At 36.8% G+C, this 24211-nt stretch overlaps 1 protein-coding gene across 2 annotated transcripts; it reads left to right on the plus strand.

Moving 5' to 3' along the window:
* Nucleotides 1–280: 280 nt before the first annotated feature.
* Nucleotides 281–22922, plus strand: snrpb2 (small nuclear ribonucleoprotein polypeptide B2). Of its 2 annotated transcripts, none has more exons than XM_028820698.2 (7): nt 281–494; nt 4040–4117; nt 18744–18916; nt 19137–19274; nt 19400–19441; nt 19901–19989; nt 22401–22922. In XM_028820698.2, exons 2-7 carry the CDS (start codon nt 4054–4056, stop codon nt 22558–22560), a joined length of 666 nt encoding a protein of 221 aa, XP_028676531.1. In that variant the 5' UTR covers nt 281–494; nt 4040–4053; the 3' UTR covers nt 22561–22922. The 2 variants fall into 2 exon arrangements, with proteins under 2 accessions (XP_028676531.1, XP_028676530.1); XM_028820697.2 differs by having other exon boundaries at nt 281–389.
* The last annotated feature ends 1289 nt before the right edge of the window (nt 22923–24211 follow it).

The following is a 24211-nucleotide window of genomic DNA, read 5'->3' on the forward strand; positions in this document are numbered from 1 at the left end:
ATATTTACCAATACAAACAATGTTTTCTTCTTTCAATCCCGTTACATTTAAGTTTCAGACTTTCATTGAATCCCCTAAATTTCATAAAAACGAGAGAAGCATCTGTATTTTTAATGTCTATTCTGATTTTCTGTTATAGTGATTTTTGTTGCTATTACTTATTCAAACCATTTAAATATTGTAACCGTACTGTTATTATTGAATTAATTCTTGTTATCATTTTTTTTATTTTGATTGTTTCTAGACTCTTTTATTATAAATTAACAATGTTAAAAAAGAAACACCAGTTACCCATACTGTAATATTTCGGAACAAAATGTCAGGCTATAGTTTTTCTCACGAACGCTTTATACCGTTGCACAGGAAGTGAGCTGTCGGTGACGCTTCCGGTAAGTATTGCCTCCGCCGTAGAAGTGTGTGATTCATTTGTATCGTACTGTTTTATTAGTAAAGTGGGATTTTTCAGTGGTTGAAGGCTAAAGATTGGACTTCGGGTATTTATTTTACTATTATTTAATGATTTTTTTGTATGATTGTCCGTAGTCTGCATGGAAGCGGAGGGTTCGAATCGTTGCAAAGGCACTCGCGGTTCCCTCGCACATCTCCGTGCCTCCCGTGTTATATAGGCGTTTCTAAATTGTCCCGGGATGAGTGTGACTTTAGACGGACTGGCGTCCCATCCAGGACGGGTTCCTAAGTTATAGGCTCCGATGGCGTATGTTATAATGAGCTGTTTCAGAAAACGAGGTGAAGATGAAAGAAGTTGGTTAATTTCCAGTGTACCCGGGGAAAGGCCAAGCAAAATGACACCTTTTATTGGTTAACTAAAAAGATTACAATATGCAAGCTTTCGAGGCAACTCAGGCCCCTTCTTCTTCTTCTTCTTCAAAAAAAAAAAAAAGGTGTAATTTTGCTTGGCTTTTCTCTACATCCATAATGGCTAACACAGTACAACACCCTAGTACTACAGTGTACCCGGGGCGATTTAGTAATACTTCACTTTTTACGCTCAAAGAACGGGAACATTGGTCCTGAAATTTTAATTTGTTGCATTCTGACGCGTTTATAACTCTCGGCGGACTGTGAAGCATGAAGCTTTGTGTCGCTATTATCACGCTTATGTTTAGAGACAACCAGTAAGACTGTATCAAATTAAAAGCTTAAATGGTCACATTACTGCCGTGTGGCTTAATTCCCCTTCAAGGGTTTTTTTTTTTTAATGGGTTTATGTATATGCATGTTGGTATACATTAGTAAGACGTGCAGAATGCGTTTCTTGGTCACACTAGATTGGCCCAGAGATGGACTGGTACCCCCTTTAGGACTGAATCTGGTCTTGTTCCCAGGTGCTGCCGACATAGCGATTTTATCCTGGGTAGTATTAAAAAATGTTGGATGTCTGATTAAAGAAGCAAGAACGTCAGTGTGAAATTAATATTTTTAACACTGTCTTAAAATAGACTTGTGCATGTTGGATTTTGAATTGCATTGCATTACTTGTGATGGTCAAATCACACCAAGATGGTTTATTAAACTTCAATTTTATTCAACTTAGAAACAAAAAAAAAAAATCACCATTCCAGAAAATAAAGACTAAAACATAATGGAGCACTACACACCACACCCCCCTACCCAGTTCGGAGATCCATAATAACCAAAAGCCAAGTTATGAGATAATCCCTCATAAATACTAAGACAGCAAAAGAAAACAAGACAGAGGCAGAGCCCAAATCGGCTCTTTTAGAACAACATTAACAAACCTTTTGTCAAATTCTGGTGAAGTTTTCCTTGTAAGGAAAATTTAATTTCTTTTCTAGTCATTGCTTTTTCATTGAGTCATCAATGGTGGATTGGGATTGTAGCCGTTCAGGAAGTTAGGTTGATGTTTGGCTAATGTAGTATAGGAGATCACAACAGATTTACTGATACATAATCTAATCGTACAGTATCTAGTATTACTTCTGATCACAAAGTACAAATATCTAGAGCAGGGTTCTGAAATTGGGGCTGCATGGCAGCCATGTTGAGATGGACTTTCTTTAAAAAAAAAAAGAGAGCGGACTTTTAAAGAGTGTCTTTAATCTGTGTCACGTAGTTTTTAAATAAGTATAGTTTTTTAGTTATTGCTTTAAAGTAGTCCTGTATCAACATAATTATAGACTAGAGGTGCAGATTTGCAGCCTGTGCAGTACACAAGCATCTCTCAGGGAAGACACACACACACGCCAAAAAACAAAAAAAAAGAAAAAGAGTGAGTTCTGTCTTTCTCACTCTCCACCACTCCTCAACAAGGAGTTTGCACCACGTGTGTGCCTTTATCTTAGGTCCAATTCACCAACATTACAATATTTTTAGTTTTGGTAAATTTTTTTAGTGTACCATCCTTTTTATAATACTTGTAGAATTTGTCAGACTAGGGCCGAAGAATACACAATGTTAACAGTTCTTAATAAATGTGTCTTAATATTGCATTTTAATATTTACTAATATTAATCAGTAGATAAAAAGCTTCTGCTACTGACAGAATTGTCAACATTCGGGAACCTTCATCCTTCCTTAAGGATGCATCCAAAATGCATACGGAAATTAAAAGTATGGAACTTTTTATTTTATATTGAACCATAGTACTGTTCTTACATTAAAAATAACTGATTGAAAAACAATTGTCTTGCATAAAAATTAGGACACACATTAACATAATAAACTTTCAGTAATCATTTGTTAAAATTCCAGAATGGAGTATTAGGGAAGTGGGGCTGAAGAAACATTATCTTAAGTGGTTTGTGCTTTATAAGAGTTCAGTACTGAACAATTTAAGACTGAACAAATAATTGTATTTTGAAACATTCAATTTCCATAGGGGTAGGGCAATAAAAAAAAGAGAAGCCCAGGCCTAGGGATATCACACAACATTTGATTGTATGTGTGTCAATAGTGTGCTGTAGCTAACCATTTACTTTGATTAATAGGTCTACCATTAACCTAAATCATGGTGTGTGATGACTATTAGCAGTAACCAAGGATCCAAGATTGTGTTCAGCTTTGCAGCATGGGATTTGTATTAGTGGGGTGACCTTAAAAGATGGTACTACCTTTTGGGTATCCTCGACTTAAAAAATTTTGGGAACACCTGATCTAGAGCATTGTGAGTTCTAGAGTGTGTAAGAAATAAGTAAATATTTTCCTGCCCAACAGTGTTGGTGTGGAACATTCATAAATGTCTGTTTTTTTACCTGCATTTTTATTACTGTTTAATATTTTTCTTTCTATCTATCTATCTATCTATCTATCTATCTATCTATCTATCTATCTATCTATCTATCTATCTATCTATCTATCTATCTATCTATTTTATAGTGCCTTTCATCTATCTATCTATCTATCTATCTATCTATCTATCTATCTATCTATCTATCTATCTATCTATCTATCTATCTGACCTAGAGAGAGGTCAGTGTATGATCTCATTTGCAGTTAAGAGTTTGTCCTTGACAGATCTTAGATAATTTTTTCTTAAATGATTAGCATGGGTACACAGTTTTAAATGAATCGCGCAATGCTTTGCATCAGTTGAAGAAGAGTGCATGTTATAAAATAATTGAATTTAATTTCTACTCTGAAATATCAATTGAATGAACCCGTAGGTGTTATTGCCTAAGACTGTATAGTAGTGCACACCAGAGCATGTTTTGGGGATGTCGAAGGAAAATCAGAAATGGGTAAACAGCTAGCTAACATGACATTGTCCACATAGAGGTTGAGGAGTAGTGGATAATTTACTGTTTTGGTTGATGTACAAATACTGTATGTGCAACTTTTACTTTGACAGTACAAATCACAATGACTGAGAGAGGCTTTTGGCTCCCTTTGACCCTGTATTGGATTAAGCAGGCTTGAGAAAATAAAATTGTAATTTGTATTATAGCTTTTTTGATAACAATGCTTTCATGTGAAAACTGTAGATACATACACGTGTGTTTTTTATTTTGCTTTTTTTGTGCACTATTCTGGCATTAAGAGTTTTTTTTTTTCTTTTCAGCAAAAGATACCATCATGGATATAAGACCAAACCACACAGTTTATATCAACAATCTAAATGACAAAATTAAAAAAGGAGGTGAGTGAAACCTATTAAATATATACAATATATGTAATTTGGGGTTCTCAGTTATAGTACTAAAAGGAAAAAATTGCCACAGGTTTTTGTGACATTCCGTGTTTTAATTAAAATCCTATTATTGCCACTAATGCAACATATTTTTATGAGTTTCACTTTAGTTCACTGCCTTTGTTAAGTTTCAGAACTATTCCGTTGTCTTAAATGGTTGCTTTCAAAATATAATTGCTTCTTCATTTAATTACTTCTTGCTTTCTTAACTAGCTGTCATATAGTAGTTTGATGCAAATGAACCAACAGCTCAACATTTACTGTAACTTGCTCCCATTTACACATGTATGTGCTGATCATGAAGTAATTGTTTTTAAAGGGTATTTAGAAAGAGAAAAATTAGAGAAGATAAAGTGACGTACTGAGAATTAATAAGCTGCTTCAGTCCACAAAGTGTTTGGGTAGCATTCTCTGAAGAGAAAAACGCTGTCTCCTGTTTTATGGCAGTTAATGGCTGATGTGGAAGAGTATGAGCACTAGGAAACTATTTGTCAAGTTTCATAACCAGCAAGAATTAGTTTCCAGTTTAGATTGACTTTTGCAAAATGTTGCAGACACTGCACCCTTCCAACACCATGATTAAGCTTGTGTGTGTGTGTATTAGAGAACATAAAGATGTAATTTTGATATTTACAGTAGTGACACTTCTTCTCAAAATAAGTTTGACATTTTAACTATCAGCTTTAATACTGAAAGTATCTAAGACACCAACTCCTGATTGCTAAAATAACAAGTACAGTAATCCCTCCTCCATTGCGGGGGTTGCGTTCCAGAGCCACCCGCGAAATAAGAAAATCCGCGAAGTAGAAACCATATGTTTATATAGTTATTTTTATATTGTCATGCTTGGGTCACAGATTTGCGCAGAAACATAGGAGGTTGTAGAGAGACAGGAACGTTATTCAAACACTGCAAACAAACATTTGTCTCTTTTTCAAAAGTTTAAACTGTGCTCCATGACAAGACAGAGATGACAGTTCTGTCTCACAATTAAAAGAATGCAAACATATCTTCCTCTTCAAAGGAGCAAACAAATCAATAGTGCTGTTTGGCTTTTAAGTATGCGAAGCACCACGGCACAAAGCTGTTGAAGGCGGCAGCTCACACCCCCTCCGTCAGGAGCAGGGAGAGATAGAGAGAGACAGATAAAAAAATCAATACGTGCCCTTCGTGCTTTTAAGTATGCGAAGCACCGTTCAGCATGTCGTTTCAGGAAGCAGCTGCAGCTGCACAAAAGATAGCAACGTGAAGATAATCTTTCAGCATTTTTAGACGAGCGTCCGTATCGTCTAGGTGTGCGAACAGCCCCCCTGCTCACACCCCCCTACGTCAGCGCAAGAGAGAGAGAGAGAGAAAGTAAGTTGGGTAGCTTCTCAGCCATCTGCCAATAGCATCCCTTGTATGAAATCAACTGGGCAAACCAACTGAGGAAGCATGTACCAGAAATTAAAAGACCCATTGTCCGCAGAAACCCGCGAAGCAGCGAAAAATTCGCGATAAATTTTTAAATATGCTTACATATAAAATCCGCGATGGAGTGAAGCCGCGAAAGGTGAAGCGCGATATAGTGAGGGATTACTGTAGTCTGAATTTAAAATGAAAATAAAACAGTAATTGATAAAATTAAAAGAATATATATAGATGAAACTGCCTCACATACTTCTTTCTCTGGGTGTTGTTTTCTCTTGGCCAGCTTTAAAAACAGTCTTTGAGATCTTAATGCATAAGCTTCTTTGAATAATGAAACCTCTAGGTGGTATGTTTCACCTACGATTTTGATTGTGTCATAAAATTCAGAACAAAATGTAAAAATGAGAAGTTCCATGTTGTTAAAGGATTTTGATCTTGGTTTTTGTGAAAATTGTTTCTGCTTGGTCCCTAATAAAATTTCAAAATATTGAAAAGGTGCTCTGGATTTTGGATTACTGTACCGCAAAATTTTCAGGGGAATCCTGCCATCATCAGATATAATACGTCTTGCATGGTGGAGTGATGCTTCTTAATAATTTCATTTAGTTTCTATGTGTAGACAAGCATTTCAAAACACAAAAATTGTAGTGTAATTTTTTCCTAATATTGTGTAGGCCTAAAACTCCTTAACAATTAACTTGGCAGTTATTGAGATTTATAGAGTTACAGTAGTATGGCATGATAAAAAAACAAAATGTATGTCCTTTTACTGCACTGTTTTTCATACCATCAAAGACCTTGCCATTATTCTAGCCAATGTTAACTGTCCTCCTTTCTATTAGGCTTAATTTTGTCAAAATTGAGAGTTGGTTATTTTATACCAGGGAGCTCAAGAGTGATGGAAGTTTTATTTCCTCACATCATGAGTTAAAGTATGTACTCATAATTCCCTGTAACTCATCAAAATGCAAAATAAGATACAGTGCTGTCTATAATGTTTGGGGCAAAGACATGTTTTTCTTTGATTTACCCCACTGCAACACTTTTTCTACTGGAAACCCCCACCCCACCCCATTTCATCGCATCATAATGTTTGGAAGACAGCAATGGCAGGTCTATTAAAGCCGTCATATTTAGTACTTTGTCACATATTCCTTATGTGAAATGACTGTTTGAAATTTGCGATTCACAGACATCACCTGGGGCCTCATGTATAAACGGTGCGTACGCACAGAAATGTTGCGTAAGAACGTTTCCACGTTCAAATCGCGATGTATAAAACCTAAACTTGGCGTAAAGCCATGCACATTTCCACAGTACCTCATACCCTGTCGTACGCAAGTTCTCCGCTTTGTTTTGCAGACTGGCGGCACCCGGCATCAAAGCAGTGCTACTGTTCCTATGTGGTTTATCATTCTTTTTCAGACCCACATCCCTGACACGGCTTTATAAATACACTGAAATTAACTGCATATTGTTTATTAGTTTAATGCATCTGATTGTAATTAACCAGTAACAATATAATGGTCCACGGAATGGTCAAACTATTCCAAATACCATAAATGCTTTAACGTTGTTACTCTCACTGCACCTCCTTCTTCTGCTTTCAGCTGCTCCCGTTAGGGGTTGCGGATCATCATTTTCCATATTACTCTCACTGCACCACTCGGAGCAGCTGATTGGAAAGAGAATTATCGGTATACAGCATCAATCACACGCTCAGCCATGCTTCCTATTCGAACTGCTTCTCACACGGCAAACGCTTCAAACCTTTCCTGTACGGACCTCGCGGTTCAGAAACAGTTTCAACCCAAGAGCTCTAAACACACTCAATCAGTCTATCAACTGTCTCCTTGTAGAACTGTTTTGACTTATAAGTATAATCACCTCACTGACGATATCATTTTTAAGATGAAATGCAGCAAAATATGTTTATTATATTATACAGATGAAAGCACTGTATGCTTCATTGGGACAGGCGTGAACGATAGAATAACTAAACATGTACTACGAAGATATTTCAATGTTCTTTAAAAGTTTTGAAGAATATGCGTTATAAGCTTACAGATGGCTTAACGTCTATTACAGAGCTGATTGTGTGGCGATCGGTTACTTGGAGAAAGAAAAGGAAGGACAGGAATTGGAGGTTAGTACGTTTGAAAGGGACAGTACTGCAGGGGCGGCCTTAGGCATGTGCAAACTGTGCACGTGCACAGGGCCACCAAATCCCAGGGGCCGCCACGCCAATATATATTGAATATAAAACAGAGAAAATAACGACACAGCTAAAAACGCAGCGGCAAATTTCGGCAAAAGTTAAACGCTTGTGTCATGAGCACGAGGCGGCTATGCAGTGTTCGCAGCGAACGTGGCCATCTGCCGTGCATAAGATACCATATTGACATTGGCGGGCGAAGGGGCCACAGATTCTTTCTCTGCCCAGGGCCGCAATGAGCCTAGAGCCGCCCCTGAGTACTGCTGCAATAAATTATTTCATCGAAGGTCGTGCACAGTCACTGCGTCACCATATTCCCATGTTTAATAACGTGCTTTAACTCCTATCATCATGAAAATGATATCACGTATACATCTCAGTATTTTAGTTATTCAGAGAGCTGTAATATCATGAATGTAATGGATTTTGTGTCCTGTCGGAGGAAGAGAAAGCCTGTTTAAGAAGCACGTAGTGATTCACACACATAAAACACATAGAAGAACACATACAAAACAAAGCATTTAACGTGCTATTTTCATTACGATGTGATTTGAGAAACTGGTTAATTAAACGATTTTAAGATGAAGTTTATGATGTTCTACTTTAATGACAAAATAAACTACGTAATTAAAGTGGAAATGTCGAGATTGAAGTTGGCATTTCGTGCTTTTTCCCCACTGTGTGCCTTTTTTTTCACTGTACCCTAATAAGCTTTCATATGACACTCAGACGGTGGGCTACGACTCGCCTTTTCATGCCGATATGTGACAACTTTTTTATTTCGGCACTGTGTGACTTTGTGAACTTGAGCTTTCGAGTTTCTCCGACACGCTATGTCACTCGATTAGCTTCCTTTTGTTGTTTATACCACTGTTTAAACCAACAAATAGTACGTTTTTCCTTGCCTCCATTTGGTATTCGCTGAAATTCTTCCATTTTCCCTTTTGCTTTTCCCATTGTCTTTTCACAGAACACTGAGCTTAAGGGCTATTTATATTGCTTTGCATATTCAAAGAGGCGTAATTCTGGGAGGAGTTGGGGCGGGACAGCAGGCGCGTGCACGAGCATTACTTTTCACGCTGATCGGGATTTATGTAGCTGAAGAATGTGGAAGTTTGCGTATGCACAGATTCCTGCATCTGGATTTTTCTGTGCGTAAGCACATTTCGGCTTTTGTGCTTACGTCATGTTATAGTGCGAATTCTACGCACGGCGTTATGCATGAGACCCTTGGTACTGAGGATCTTCTCTAGTGATACTTTGCCAAGCCTCTATTGTAGCCATCTTTAGCTCCTACTTATTTTGGAGGCTTGTCTCCTTTAGTTTTCTCTTCAACATATGGATGCAGTTGGATTTAAATTGAGTGACTGGCTTGGCAATTCATGGATTCTCCATTTTTTAGCTTTGAAAAACTCCTTTGTTGCCTCAGCAGTATGTTTGGATCATTATCTTATTGTAGGATATGTTTGCTGTCCAGTGAGTTTGGAGGCTTTTACTGAAACTTAAGCAGAGCAGATGTTTCAGTACACCTTAGATTTCATTGTACCACGGCCATTAGCAATTCCATCATCAGTGAACAGAAGTGTGCCAGGACCTATGGCAGCCATACATGACCGAGCCATAACACCCCCAGCACCATGTTTAACAGATGAGGTGGTCTGCTTTGGATCTTGGGCAGTTCCTTTTCGTTTCCATACTTATTCCTGCCTGATGCAGGTTTTCCTTTTGTCTGCCCACAAGACCTTTTTCCAGAATTCTGTGTTTCGGTTAATGACGTGTTCTGCAGATAGTCGTCTCTAACACATCCACATCTGCCTCCTGAAGACTGTTTCTGGTCTGTCAGACAGACGTTTGGGGCTTTCTCTTTGCCATAGTGAGAATTCTTCTGTCATTAGCAGTGGAGGTCTTCCTTGGCCTACCAGCCCCTTTGTGATTACTGATCTCACCATTGCATTCTTTCTTCAGGCAATGCTAAGGTTTTTACTGATGTCTCTAATGTTTTTATTCTTTATTTTTAGCCTCATAATGGCTTCCTTGATTGTCATTGGCAAAGCTCTTGTCCTCATGTTGAACAATGGCAACTACAAACTCCAGAGGTAGTCTCTAGGTAGAAGCAAACCTAGGTATGTTATACATGCACTAATAAGGCAATGTGACACACATGAGTAATCACAAACAACTGTGACACCAATTGTCCAAAACATTATGGTGCCTTGAAATAAGGGGACTATGTAGAAATAGTGTTGTAATTTCTACATGGTAGAACAAAATGTATAGAAATACCCCTAAATGAAAGTCTGCAATGCACACTTTAATCAGTGAAATATATATAATCAATTATTTGATTTGTAATTTTAAACTGTGGAGCAGAGGAAAAACATGTTTTTTTCCCTAACACTCATTGACTCCCTTTTTTCCCTTTCCCTCTGTTCCATAACTGACTACAAAGTGTTGCAGTTATCCTTGATGGGTTTTCTGTTGTTTGGTTTAACATAACTCACATTTTAAATTTATCTGTGTATCTCTTGGTCAGTTATTTACTTTGAAGCCATGCAGATATTCTTAAAATAGTTGTATGTCTGTAGAAAAGCTATGTAAAAAGAAAGAAAAGCATTTTCTTTATTCAGACTAGGGGGCTTTGCCCCCTGCTCGCTTCGCTCGCCAACCCCCGTGTTTGGTTTTCCGAACACACTTTTATGATTTTTTTTTCTTTGAATTGTTGCTATTTCATTAGTTTCACTTTTATTTCAGAACTTATGTAAAAACAATATTTGGAATCTTTCGAGTCCAAATATGCTGAATCTTTTAAATGAGGTCAGTGAGACATGTGTTTAATGACTTTGTCAGGTTAGAGATAATGAATACTGGAATTCAAAAGACTCAAAATAAAAAAAAATGTAGGCGCAAAACACATGCAGAGCAAGATACAGAATATGAAAGCAGAAAAAAAAATGACAGTGTCAAAAAAGAAAATAAACCTCGCATTAGCACAAAAAAAAGAGAAATTATTACTCGGAGAAATAACTAAAAGGCGAATAGAGATCGAATATATGGACACAGGTGATATGTCAGAAGTATGTAAATATTTTAATGCTTTGAAGTTTAAGTCTGAGAATTTCAAAAAAGTGTTTACCTCACGTGTATTTATTGGTTACTTTGCAAAAAATATTATTAACTATAATATGTAGATCGCTTTGTCTGTGCTGAAATTCCATACAGTGAAACCTTTCCTGAATTATTTCTAACCTGCTCTGCATGTGTTTGGCCCTTTTGTTTTGTAACCTTTTTATGACGTTTTACTTTGTTTTCTACTCTGTCTTTTATTTCTGACCCTGCTTTGTCCTGCTTTTTTTTCAATGACACCTGGGGCCTCGTGCATAACGCCGTGCGTAGAATTCGCACTATAACATGATGTAAGCACAAAAGCCGAAATGTGCTTATGCACAGAAAAATCCAGATGCAGGAATCTGTGCGATTGCCAAATTCCGCGTTCTTCCGCTACATAAATCCCGCTCAGCGTGGAAATAAATGCACGTGCACACGTTTGCTGTCCCGCCCCAACTCCTCCCAGAATTACACCTCTTTGAATATGCAAATCAATATAAATAGCCATTAAGCCCAGCGTTCTGTGAAAAGACAATGGGAAAAGCACGGGGGAAAATATAAGAATTTCAGTGAATACCATATGGAGGCAAAGAAAAACGTACTATTTGTTGGTTTAAACAGTTATATAATCAACAAAAGGAAGTTAATCGAGTGACATAGCATGTCGGAGAAACTCGAAAGCTCAAGTTCACAAAGTCCCACAGTGCCCAAAATAAAAAAGTTGTCACATATCGGCGTGAAAAGGCGAGTTGTAGCCCACCGTCTGAGTGTCATATGAAAGCTTATTAGGGTACAGAGAAAAAACAATAGGCACACAGTGTGAAAAAAGCACAAAATGTCAACTTTAATCTCGAAATTTCCACTTTAATCACGTAAGGAACAAACCGTGAACGAAGCTGAAGCTCGCTAGTGCTGTGGCACCGTGTAGTTAAAGTTTTATCTGTATAATATAATCAACATATTTTGCTGCATTTCATCTAGGGGTGGGCGGTATGACCAAAATTGTAGTTAAAGTTTTATCTGTATAATATAATCAACATATTTTGCTGCATTTCATCTAGGGGTGGGCGGTATGACCAAAATTCTATATCACGGTATTTTTCTAAATTATCCCGGTTTCACGGTATTGGACGGTATTTTTTTCCCCATGCATGAGTGAATGTTAACCACATTTTCCACTGCAATTACTGCAGTAGACTGGCTAAGAATAACCTATTCCACTGTTATGAGAACTGTACATTGTACAAAAAAACATTTTAATATGCACACAAGTATTAATACAGGTTTGCATGGCCCCATAAAGTGATACTTGTCAAGGGGGTGACACTAATGAAGAGAAGGAATCACATTGCATGACAGTTGCAGTCAAAATATAGAACCTTTTTATTGAACAAATTTTACAAAAACTTAAACTATGATTTTGACAACATATTTTCAACAATCCAAAGAGGCATTTAGACTTAGTAAAATATCCAGAGGTGCTTGTCAAAAGTTGTATTGCACTGAACATGTCTTAGAAAAGTAATAAATAGTAAATATTTTTTGTGAACCAACTACACTTTGTTAATGTTAACCATCTCTGTCCACTGACATGTTAAAGTGACTTTTTCAACAACTTTACCATCAACAAACTGCATAATATTTAAACTAATAAATAATAACAATAAAATAAATAATAGTATTATTACTGATAGCTGCACTATTACTTCAAGACTTAAAGCCCAGGTGCATTACACAGTATTCACCAAATTAAAATAAAATAAAATAAAACAAGTGCAACTTTGTGATGACATCCTTACCAACTGTACCATCATTTAGGCAAACTGCATTAATATAGACCTTGCTTCAAGCTAAGCTATATACATAAATAATAAAACTGCAACTTGCATTTACTGTATAATGCTATTTGTGGTATAGCCCTACGGAAGTGCATTAGGGCCACGGTGAAGAAAAAAAAAATACAGACAGAGGGAAGAAAAAAAACAAACTACCGGTATATGTCAAGAATAAAGTCGACATGCTGACTTTATTCTCGACATTTCCACTTTAATTTTGATGCTTATGTCAAGATTAAAGTCGACATTTCCACTTTATTCTCATAGTTTACTTCATAATTAAAGTAGAATGTCATAAACTAAACTTCATCCTAAAATCAATATTTAATTTACTCGATTTTCTCAAACCCCGTCACAAGTTAATGCAGCACATTAAATGCTTTGTGTTGTGTTCCCCGACCCAGTTGTTAATCACTATGCACCTTAAACTGACTTCCTCTGCACGAAGAGGAGGCAGCAATCACCACACAGAATCCATTCATTTCATGGTATTCCTGCTCTCTAAATATTTAGACTGCTAAGATAAATACTTGATATCATTTTCATGATGAAATGCATTAAAGCATGTATTAAACAAGCACGGTAGTGAGGCGGTAGTGCTGCTCCCTGGCAGTAAGGAGTCCCCAGGTGTATGTTCAGTGTAGAGACCTTTATGGCAGGTGTGACGAGGCTCCAAAAAACTGGATGTATGAATGGGTATCGCACAGGTTTAACTTAAATACAGTAATCCCTCCTCCATTGCGGGGGTTGCATTCCAGAGCCACCCGCGAAATAAGAAAATCCGCGAAGTAGAAACCATATGTTTATAAGGTTATTTTTATATTGTCATGCTTGGGTCACAGATTTGAGCAGAAACACAGGAGGTTGTAGAGAGACAGGAGCGTTATTCAAACACTGCAAACAAACATTTGTCTCTTTTTCAAAAGTTTAAACTGTGCTCCATGACAAGACAGAGATGACAGTTCCGTCTCACAATTAAAAGAATGCAAACATATCTTCCTCTTCAAAGGAGTGCGCGTCAGGAGCAGAGACTGTCAGAAAGAGAGAGGAAAGCAAACAAATCAATAGGGCTGTTTGGCTTTTAAGTATGCGAAGCACTGCGGCACAAAGCTGTTGAAGGCGGCAGCTCACACCCCCTCCGTCAGGAGCAGAGAAAGAGAGAGAGATAGATAGAGACAGAGAAAAACAAACAATCGAAAATCAATACGTGCCCTTCGTGCTTTTAAGTATGCGAAGCACTGTGCAGCATGTCACTTCAGGAAGCAGCTGCACAGAAGGTAGCAACGTGAAGATAATCTTTCAGCATTTTTAGACGAGCGTCCGTATCGTCTAGGTGTGCGAACAGCCCCCCTGCTCAATCCCCCTACGTCAGGAACAGAGAAAGTCAGTGCAAGAGAGAGAGAGAGAGAAAAGTAAGTTGGGTAGCTTCTCAGCCATCTGCCAATAGCGTCCCTTGTATGAAATCAACTGGGCAAATCAACTGAGGAAGCATGTACAAGAAATTAAAAGACCCATTGTCCGCAGAAATCCGCGAACCAGCAAAAAATCTGCGATATATATTTAAATATGCTTACATATAAAATCCGCGATAGAGTGAAGCCGCGAAAGGCGAAGCGCGATACAGCGAGGGATTACTGAATTGTGTAAATATTGGGTTTGTGATCTGGTGGTCGGAGACACGAACACAGAATTCAATGGATGTACTTCTGAGCGGACTTTCTTTATTGCACGCGTGCTGTCTGCCTGATGTACCAAAACCCCAGTTCCTATCCTTCCTTTTACTTTCTCCACATAACCAATCACCACATGATAAATGACTTTGTGAAACTGAAACTAGTTATAAACTTAGCCCACGGAGTGTTCAGAACTTTAAAAATATCTTCACCATACATGTTTAATTATGCCATCAATTCAGGGTTGCGCCCATCCCAGCAAACATTGTGTGCAAGGCAGGAGAAAATCCTGAACGAGTCGCCAGCAAATCGCAGGGTGAATACGAGCAACACATACACTAGCAGGGTCAATATAGCATAACAAAATCCCACATCCTACATGACTTTGAAAGCAAATTGAAGCACATCAAGTAAACCCACCAGAAACAAATGCAAATTCAAAGCAGGGAACACCCAGGACCCCTTTGCTGCGAGGCAGCAGTGTAACCTCCATGATTAATACATGCTTTAATGCATTTCATCATGAAAATGATATCAAGTATTTATCTTAGCATTCTAAATGTTCTGAGAGCAGGAATATCATGAAGTGAATGTATTCTGTGCGGCGATCGCTGCGGGTGCCTCCTCAGTACAAGAGGAAGTCAGTTTAAGAAGCACGTACTCGATTTAACATGGCTCGGGGAACACTTAACACAAAGCATTTAATGTGCTATATAACTTATGACAGGGTTTGAGAAAATCTAGTAAATTAAATATTCATTTTACGATGTTCTACTTTAATGGCAAATTACAAGAATAAAGTCAACATGTCGACTTTAATCTTGACATAAACGGCAAGAATAAAGTAGAAATGTCGAGAATAAAGTCAACATGTAATCACACTATTACACAATACCCAGGTACATTACACAGTATTGAAAACAAATAAAACAAGTACAACTTGGCTTGCAGTATTATCCAGTAGTATAGAAACAGTATTTACACATTTGAACATAATGGTCCACATCTGACCTTTTAAAACTAAAGCATCTCCAGATAACGGACGCGACTCCTTTTTTTCGGCAAAAGTTATTCTGTGTCATGTTCAACTTTATCGTCTGCTACAGCTTCAGTTTCAGTTTCGGAATGTTCTCTGTCCATTTTCAGAGTGCAATACCTACACTACCACTAGCTATTTAGCGGTGTAGCAGTGAAAAAGAGCCCCCGTGCAACACCGCTGTGATTAGCGGTGTAGCAGTGAAAAAGGTCCCCACGTGAACAGTTTCCCGCTGCGTCACGTTCCGAACGTCGTTTAGGCAATTTAAACCGGTGTTGCGGTATAACAAAAATCCATATCATAACAAAAATAAAAAACGGTTTTCGGTAAGAACCGGTATACCGCCCAGCACTAATTTCATCTTAAAAATGATATCGTCATCATATGTAAATACGCGCTTTATACAGTGGCTCAGGTTGTGCAATATTATAACTCTATCATAAGTACAATTACCTCACGGTAATTTGCAAGTACAAACAGTTCTACAAGGAGCACTTGATGGACTGATTGAGTGTGTATATAGTTCTTGGGATGAAACTGTTTGTGAACCGCGAGGTCCGAACAGGAAAGGCTGTGAAGCGTTGGTCGGATAAGAGCAGTTCAAATAGCGAATGGCTGAGGCAGCTAGTGCTTGATGCTGCATACTGATAATTCACTTTCCAATCGCTGTAGATCTGTGATTCACACTCAGATACAGTGATATAAATATTCCGAGTGGTGCAGTGTGAGTAATATGGAAAAAGATGATCCGCTGTTGCAACCCCTAACGGGAGCAGCTAACAGAAGAAGAAGAAGAAGGTGCAGTGAGAGTAACAACGCTAAAGCAGTTATGGTATTTAGAATAGTTTGACCATTCTTTGGACCATTATATTGTTACAGGTAAATTACAATCAGTTGCATTAAATTTATGAACGATATGCGGTTAATTTCAGTGTATTTGATAAAACCGCCGTCGTGGATGTGGATCTAAGAAAGGGTAACCACACAGGAACAGTAGCACTGCTTTGATGCTGGGTGCCGCCAGTCTGCAAAACTGAGCGGAGAACTTGTGTACGACAGAGTATGAGGTACTGTGGAAAAGTGCGTGGCTTTACGCCAAGTGTAGGTTTTATACATCGCGATTTGAACGTGGAAACGTTCTTACACAACAGTTCTGTGCGTACGCACCATTTATACATGAGGCCCCTGGTCCGTGGTGATTATTTTCCCTTTTTCGAGTATTAATTTCCGTTTGTTTGCGCTACTGCAATCTTTACTTTCTTTTTTTATACTTTCTAATTTTCCTACTTTCATATTCTTTAACTTTCTCCACATTTGAATCACGCATACGTTTTTCTTTTTGGAGCCTTTCGAATTCAACTGCTTTCATAATCTGTTCTGTATGTATATAGCGCCAACGTTTGTGAACGTCTTTATGAAGTTCTACTTTGTCTTTTACTCATTGTCTTTTAATTCTGAGCCTGATTGGACGTGCTTTGTTTCATTTCCAGTTGTTACGGGCTGATAATTACTTGCCTTATTTTCTGAATTTGCACCTAGATTATTTTTTCTTTTTTCTTTCCAACACTTTTGAGTCTCTTTTCTCCGCGCTGCTTTCTTCTTCACTTATTTGTTGACATTTCATTTATAACGTATTGTCCTTATACGCTTTATATGCGCTGAGACCCTGGATCTGTATGTGCTCAAATCCTTCACAAGGCTGAATGTTTTGCTGCCCCGTTGTCTTATTTGATAGATTGTAAGTAGGGGCGTGCAAGAATCTCATGTTCTACGTCATCGCGAGACGGTCCTGGGTCAATCTCTTGGCACAATGTCTCATGTTTACGGTCCCTGCAAGACTCACTGTGGCAAGTCTCTTTTGTCTCGCGGGTCTTTTAAGTATCTTCCAAGAAGGTCACGTATTGTAGCCTTGCTTTTGCTTTCCAGGATTTTTTTTTATAATAGAGAGATGTGCATAGGGAAACACGATTTAGATAATCTGTGCATCTTTTGCAAATTTCAAAAACAGCATTATACATTTATAGTGTTGTACCATTCATTTGTGGTTATGTAACTGGAAGTGGATTGTATTGATTTGGGTTTACAATCTTTCATCTAAATTGTTTTGCCATGTACTGAGCATGCAAGTCTCGTAACCACCACTTTGCCAGTGACAAATATAAATCCACCCACAGGATGCTTTGCTGTCAAGTGAATTCCTTGGAAACCATTCTTAAGATTGGTTAATAGTTGAAATGGAGCAACTAATTTGCCTGTGTAAAACTGCAGAACCATTTTAAAAGTGCAGTGTAAAAGAGGCATCTCTGTCAGCCAGTATGTTGCTTGGCTATGTTGAGTTTTGAGTTTATAATAGTAAAATATTTGAAAATGACTTTAGGATGCCATGTTATGAAATGCAGTATACAAAAGCAATGTTTTAGATTAGTAAGTATATTTAAAGTCCTGACTTTAATATATATATATATATATATATATATATATATATATATATATATATATATATATATATATATATATAAATAAAAATATTAATTTATATATATTTTTTGAAGTTTTTTTGCCGTTACGTTTTCTCATTATTTCCACAAACTGTTGTTTTTAGTTTAAGTTTTATTTGCTTTTTTGCCTTCTTTAGGATTTTGTGCCTTATCTAGTGTCCAGGTTTCCAGCGTGCTACTTGGAATTGTCCCAGTTTTCTGGGTGTGTTTGTCTTTTGGGCATTTCCTTTTTCATGACCAAGATGCATGGAAGATCTGATGTCTGATTGCTCTGGCGGCTTTCTAGTTTATTTATCCATCAGTGATACATTTAAGAGGACAATGTATTTTTTTTTCTGTTTCATCTACACTATTACATCTCCAGGACTACCCTTTGAAAGCAGTGTATTAATATTTGACAATTTGTATGTTACAAATAAAAATAGAAGTATAACAATTCATAACACTTTATGATGCTCAGTGTCAGTTAATCATTTACATCTGTAGTTATGAGTTATTTATTGGAAATTGATTAGAAAAACAGAAATCGAAAAAGAATGTAAAAAATATTACACGTCATTTTACAGCTTAGTGCCAAAAACTTGTGATAAATAATGGTGTTAATACCGTAATATGTAACTTGTTTAAACATAAAATGTTGAAATTACCCAACATTGGTATTGCGATTGAAATATTTTTATCAAGCAGTAAGTTTTGTCATTTGGTTTTTGAGACAGTTGTTGTTTCCAATACATTACATGCAAAATATGTAATGTTTAACGGAATTTTAAATATTCTTTATTTTTATTTTTTTGTTATTGTAGAACTCAAGCGCTCTCTGTATGCACTGTTTTCTCAGTTTGGCCAAGTAATTGAAATTGTGGCATTGAAGACAATGAAGATGAGAGGCCAAGCTTTTGTTGTTTTTAAAGAGCTTACTTCAGCTACAAATGCTTTACGGCAGCTCCAGGGATTTCCCTTTTACAATAAGCCAATGGTGAGTTAAAATGCTTTCATTATGTATAATTTAAAATTGAACACTTATTTAAGCTCTTGCTCAGTAATGGGCTGTTCATAAATTATTAATAGGCTGTTAAAGGAGTTCTAGTCTTAATGTGACATTTGCGGAGAAATGAATTAGTAGATTCTGTTCATAGTGTGAGAAAATATTTATATGTGTATTGTAAATGTAATTAAGTTCTCTTTCCTTTTACCAGCGCATTCAGTATGCTAAAACAGATTCCGATATTCTTTCTAAAGTGAAGGGTACATTTGCTGATAAAGATAAGAAGAAGGAAAGGAAAAAGAAAGCTCAGGAGCAGGCAGCTGCAAATGCATTGAAGAAACCCCAACAGGTAATGAGTTGCTTGCATCCACACTCGAGTCCAGATGAATTAAGAATGTGTGTTTTATTGAAAATGTGGGCAATTCACAAATGTGTTTTCTTAATGGGGATTTTTTCATTCTTCTTCCTTTGTAGGGAAGCTCAAATCAACCTGTTTCTGCTACTCAGAGTTTATCGGTATGTTGTTAACTATTAATATTTTGGGTGGCTATTTTGACAAATGCAATGTCTGTTAATGTTTTATGTACGACTGTGTACTAACATTAACTTATTCTGCAGTAACACGCAAGCTAGCACAAGTTCTACATCCATAATTGTTTATTGAAAACGTGTTGTCCTCAGGTTGAATTGTTTTTGTACATTACATGAAATAGGCACAAACATTCAAAATATAACTCAAAGCACATCATAAGCTATTGAAATATTATATGCTTCTATAAATATATGCCAGTGATAGAGCACTTTTTAAGTTGAGAGATATGCTTTTGCCAGTTACAATTTGTGTTTGATAGGATGAAGGAATTTTTATTGTTAGTGATTTGCTGAATAGAACCTCTATATTAAATGTGCAGTAATGCTTTGTGTAATTCTGTCCACTTCAATCACTGCTTGTTTTTCTTCTTTTTTCCTTTATAGACGCCTGACAATCCTCCTAATAATATCCTGTTCCTTAATAATCTACCTGAAGAAACTAATGAAATGATGCTGTCTATGCTTTTTAACCAGTGAGTTTTGAGCAGCTTTTTTATATATATCTCCCAAATTACCAAAGAAAAAACAATTCTGAGATCAATTGTTTATTGCCAAAACCCTTGTTTTCCATATTTTGCAGAACTTCTTAAACAACTCAAATTTACACTGAATTGACCAGCTCAGTTGATATGTTTTTAGCATCCTGGGTGATAATTTTGGGCGGTTGAGACTGTGAAATTATACTTGTTATTGGCAGCATATGATAGCAGTGCAAGAAGACTGCTTTAAGCTATATGCAGGCAATTATGCAGATTGCTAAATATCTTGGTATATAATAGTAAATGACAGTCATAACAAAATTTTATTCCTAAACCTGTTTACAATTGAGTTACATGTGTGGTGGTCGTAATGTTATAACAAGCTTTTTTGACCCAAGCCTGAGTATATGAGAAGACTGTAGACACCTAGACACCTAGAAAAAATATGAACATATTATTATAAAAGCACAATTGTTTTGCTATAGCACTGTTTTTCTGTTAAACAAGGATGCAAGAAAGGGCAGCGAGAGTATACATTTACAATTTTAAGTGATGCTGGGTAGAACTTAATGTTTCTGCTACACCTTATAATATATACTACCTGGCTAAAAAAACGTCACCTCCTGGATTACACTAAGCAAATAGGTAAGCACCATCCAATGGATAAGTACTGGAGTGATTAATATGTTTCAGCTGGCAACAAGATATTTAACACTAACTGATGCAGTAAATAGCTTCTCATTTTTAAAACAACCATACTGGAAGATGTATTCTGTGTGTGTGGAAAAGATGTTACACTGTTTCTGAAGGGTCAAATTATTGGCCTGCATCATGCAAAGAAAACACCTAAGGAGATTGCTGAACTAGTAAAATTGGGTTAAGAACTGTCCAACCTGGAAGCATAGTGGTGAACCATCATCTTAAAGGAAGAAATGTAGTCAGAAAAAAAATCAATGATCGTGATCAGATATCACTTAAATATTTTGTGAAATCAAATTGTAAAAAATTAACAGTACAAATCACGGCTATGTTTAATAGTGAAAGTAAGAGCATTCCCACATATTCAATTAGAAGAGAACTCGAGGTATTGGGACAAAACAGCTAAACCACTTATCAGTCAGGTTAATTGGGGGGAAAAAAGGCTTTGATTTGCTAGGGAGCCTAAAGATTGGACTTTGGAGCAGTGGAAAAAGGTCACATGGTCTGATGAGTCCAGATTTACCCTGTTCCAAAGTGATGGGTACATCAGGGTATGAAGAGAGGTGGATGAAGTGATGCACCCATCATGCCTAGTGCCTACCGTACAAACCTGTGAGGACTGTGTTATGATGTGGGGTTGGTCGGGTCTAGGTTCAACAATGTTATGTGCCCAAAAATGAGGTCAGCTGACTCTCTGAATATACTGAATGACCATGTTTTTCCATCAGTGGGTTTTTTTTCTTCCCTGATGGTACAGGCGTATTCCAAGATGACAATGCCAGGATTCATTGGGCTCAAATTGTAAAAGAGTGGTTCAAGGACCTTGAGACATCATTTTCACACACTGATTGGTCACCAGGGTCCAGACCTTAATCCCACTGGGAATCTTAGGGATGTGCTGGAGAAGACTTTAAGCAACAGTCATCAATATAAGATCCAATCATCAGTATAAGATCTTGGCGAAAAATGAATGCCACTCTGGACAGAAATAAATGATGTGACATTGCATAAGCTTATTGAAATGATACCATGGCGAATGCACGCCGTAAAATCAGCTCTACTAAAGGGCGTGAGTTTTTTTTGGCCAGGCAGTGTTTATAAACACAAAATGGGTTTATGGGTTGCTTAAGTATAATAAGTGATTAAATCTTTTAACTGCAATTACATTGATATCATTTGAATAGCTATTTGTTGTAAATTATAGTTGTGTGAATGTGTCTTCAGCAGCAAGTATACATGTTAGTATGCCCTCCTTGGGCCCAGTGCTCTTGATTTAACTTCTGCTGCCCTGTATTGGAAAACCAAGGTTCAGAAATGAATTTTTGAGTCGGGCATGCAGTTTTTGTCTCTCTGTGTTTTTCACTTCTCCTATTTTGATTGCTATTGTATATATTTAACATGACACAAAGTAATGAGCATTTTTACTCAAATTTAAAAAAAAAAATTTTTACATTCACATATTCAAAATCTATAGTAATGTTAAAATGTGAGGAAGAGGCTTACAAGCTAATGCAAATACTTAATAATATAATGATATTGTTTGCAAGCATCTGTGAAAGAGAAGCAAGAAGATTAATTCCACTTTTTTAATGATATGATGTGAATAATTAGTTTTCTCCATTTTCACATTAAGAGGTGCTGTTCTGTTAATACATGATTATGGTGAGTTTTAATCAGAAATTTAAAAATATATCTTATTCTTTTAGGTTTCCTGGTTTTAAGGAAGTTCGGTTGGTACCTGGACGCCATGACATAGCATTTGTAGAGTTTAAAAATGAAGAAATGGCAGGAACTGCAAAGGATGCTTTACAGGGCTTCAAAATAACTTCATCAAATGCAATGAAGATCACGTATGCCAAAAAATAGTGTTATAGCTATTTGGTTTGGAAATACTTTAGGGAGCTTCATTTTTTAATATGTCATATAAAGCCATGTACACCTGGTTTCAATCTTTGAGGTATTTAAAGTTTTTGTTGTACATGTCGGATTTTCCTTTCCAGGAATATAATGTTTGGTGTGTCTTTTGTGGAAAAGCACACATTTCTAGTTAAAGTCAAAGTTGGATAAAATTTCAAATGCTGTATTGTTTCCTTTGTATTTTTTTGTATATTTTTTTCAGTAAGCATTTCTATAAAAGTAGTGTTATAGAATACTGCATGTTTGTACAGTACTGTTCACTGAAATATGAATGATGCATTTTTCTTTTTCAATAAATAACATGTTAAGTATTTTTTTTCTTTTCTCATTCATGTTTATACATCATCATAGTTTAAATATCTGGTATTTTCTTGCATAAAATGTTGCAATTTTTAGAAAACCTAAATGTGAATATATTAATTTGCTGCTGCTTTGTGTGAATATCCTCACACGAGGATTTCTTTGAGAGTTGTTGGCTGTTCTTTAGAGTTGAATTCTGAGGTTGACTGCACTGTGTAGCTCTGTAAAATTTGCAAAGAGCGGATTTGCATTGAGCCATTTATGGCATCCTAAGTTTCTCTGTTCTTGAATGGTCTCCACTGGTTATGGTTATGGTGTCCATATTACAAAAAGGACACAGCAGCACTCAAGAAAGTTCAGAGAAGAGTGACCAGACTGAGTGGTCAGAGCTGTGAGGAGAGATTGAAGGAACTGAATCTTTTCAGTTTAAGCAAATGTGGATTAAGAAGAGATATGATTGAAGTGTTTAAAATTATGAAATGAATTAGTACAATGGATCAAGACTGTGACTTTAAAATAAAGAATGCAGAGTCAAGGTTGGAAATTTGTTAAAGGCATATTTCTTGCAAATATTAAAGTTTTTCTTCACACAAAGAACCATAGACTCATGGGATAAATTGCTGAGTAGTGCAGTAGAGAGTAGGACTTTAGGGGCCTTCACATCTCTGCTTGATGTTATTTTGGACAATCTTGGTGAACAGGAAGGATGAGCTTGTTAGGGCTGAAAGGCCTGTTCTTGCTACAGTTTTCTAATGTTTTAATGAACTTTTCATTTACTTCAGTTTAGAAATAATGACTTCCTGTGCTAAAAAATAAAATTTGTAGCAATTTGGTGTGTAACATTCAAGAACTATTAGATCTTCTCCTATTCAAGTGGTAGGCTGATACTTTTCCTCCTAAATGGGCATTACCAACTGCAGTCCTGTGTGCTTAATTACAGGATTTTGTTTTAGATAGTTATCTTCTTTATAATAACAGATTTTGTTAAGTGTTCTTGTTTTTCTTTGGTTTTCTCTTGTTTTTTTTCCACTTTGAACATTCAGATAGTGGTATTCTTTCAGGGTCCACTACAGACCATAGGTTGCAACACCTAAATCCTTAGTGTATGTCAGAGTCATATACAAAAAGTAGATTAAGACCACCAACAAGTGATGATCTTCCCAAAGGTTGCTTGTCCAGCTATCTCAAGTCTCAAAGCAAATTTATTCTTTTTGCCCACTGCTGCCCTCCTTTGCTTTGTCTGTTCTGCCCACAAGCTTGCTTGCTACTGGGACACATTTTTCCTAATGGACTTATTGTT

Source organism: Erpetoichthys calabaricus, chromosome 15 (assembly GCF_900747795.2).
Source record: "Erpetoichthys calabaricus chromosome 15, fErpCal1.3, whole genome shotgun sequence".
Lineage (NCBI taxonomy): Eukaryota > Metazoa > Chordata > Cladistia > Polypteriformes > Polypteridae > Erpetoichthys > Erpetoichthys calabaricus.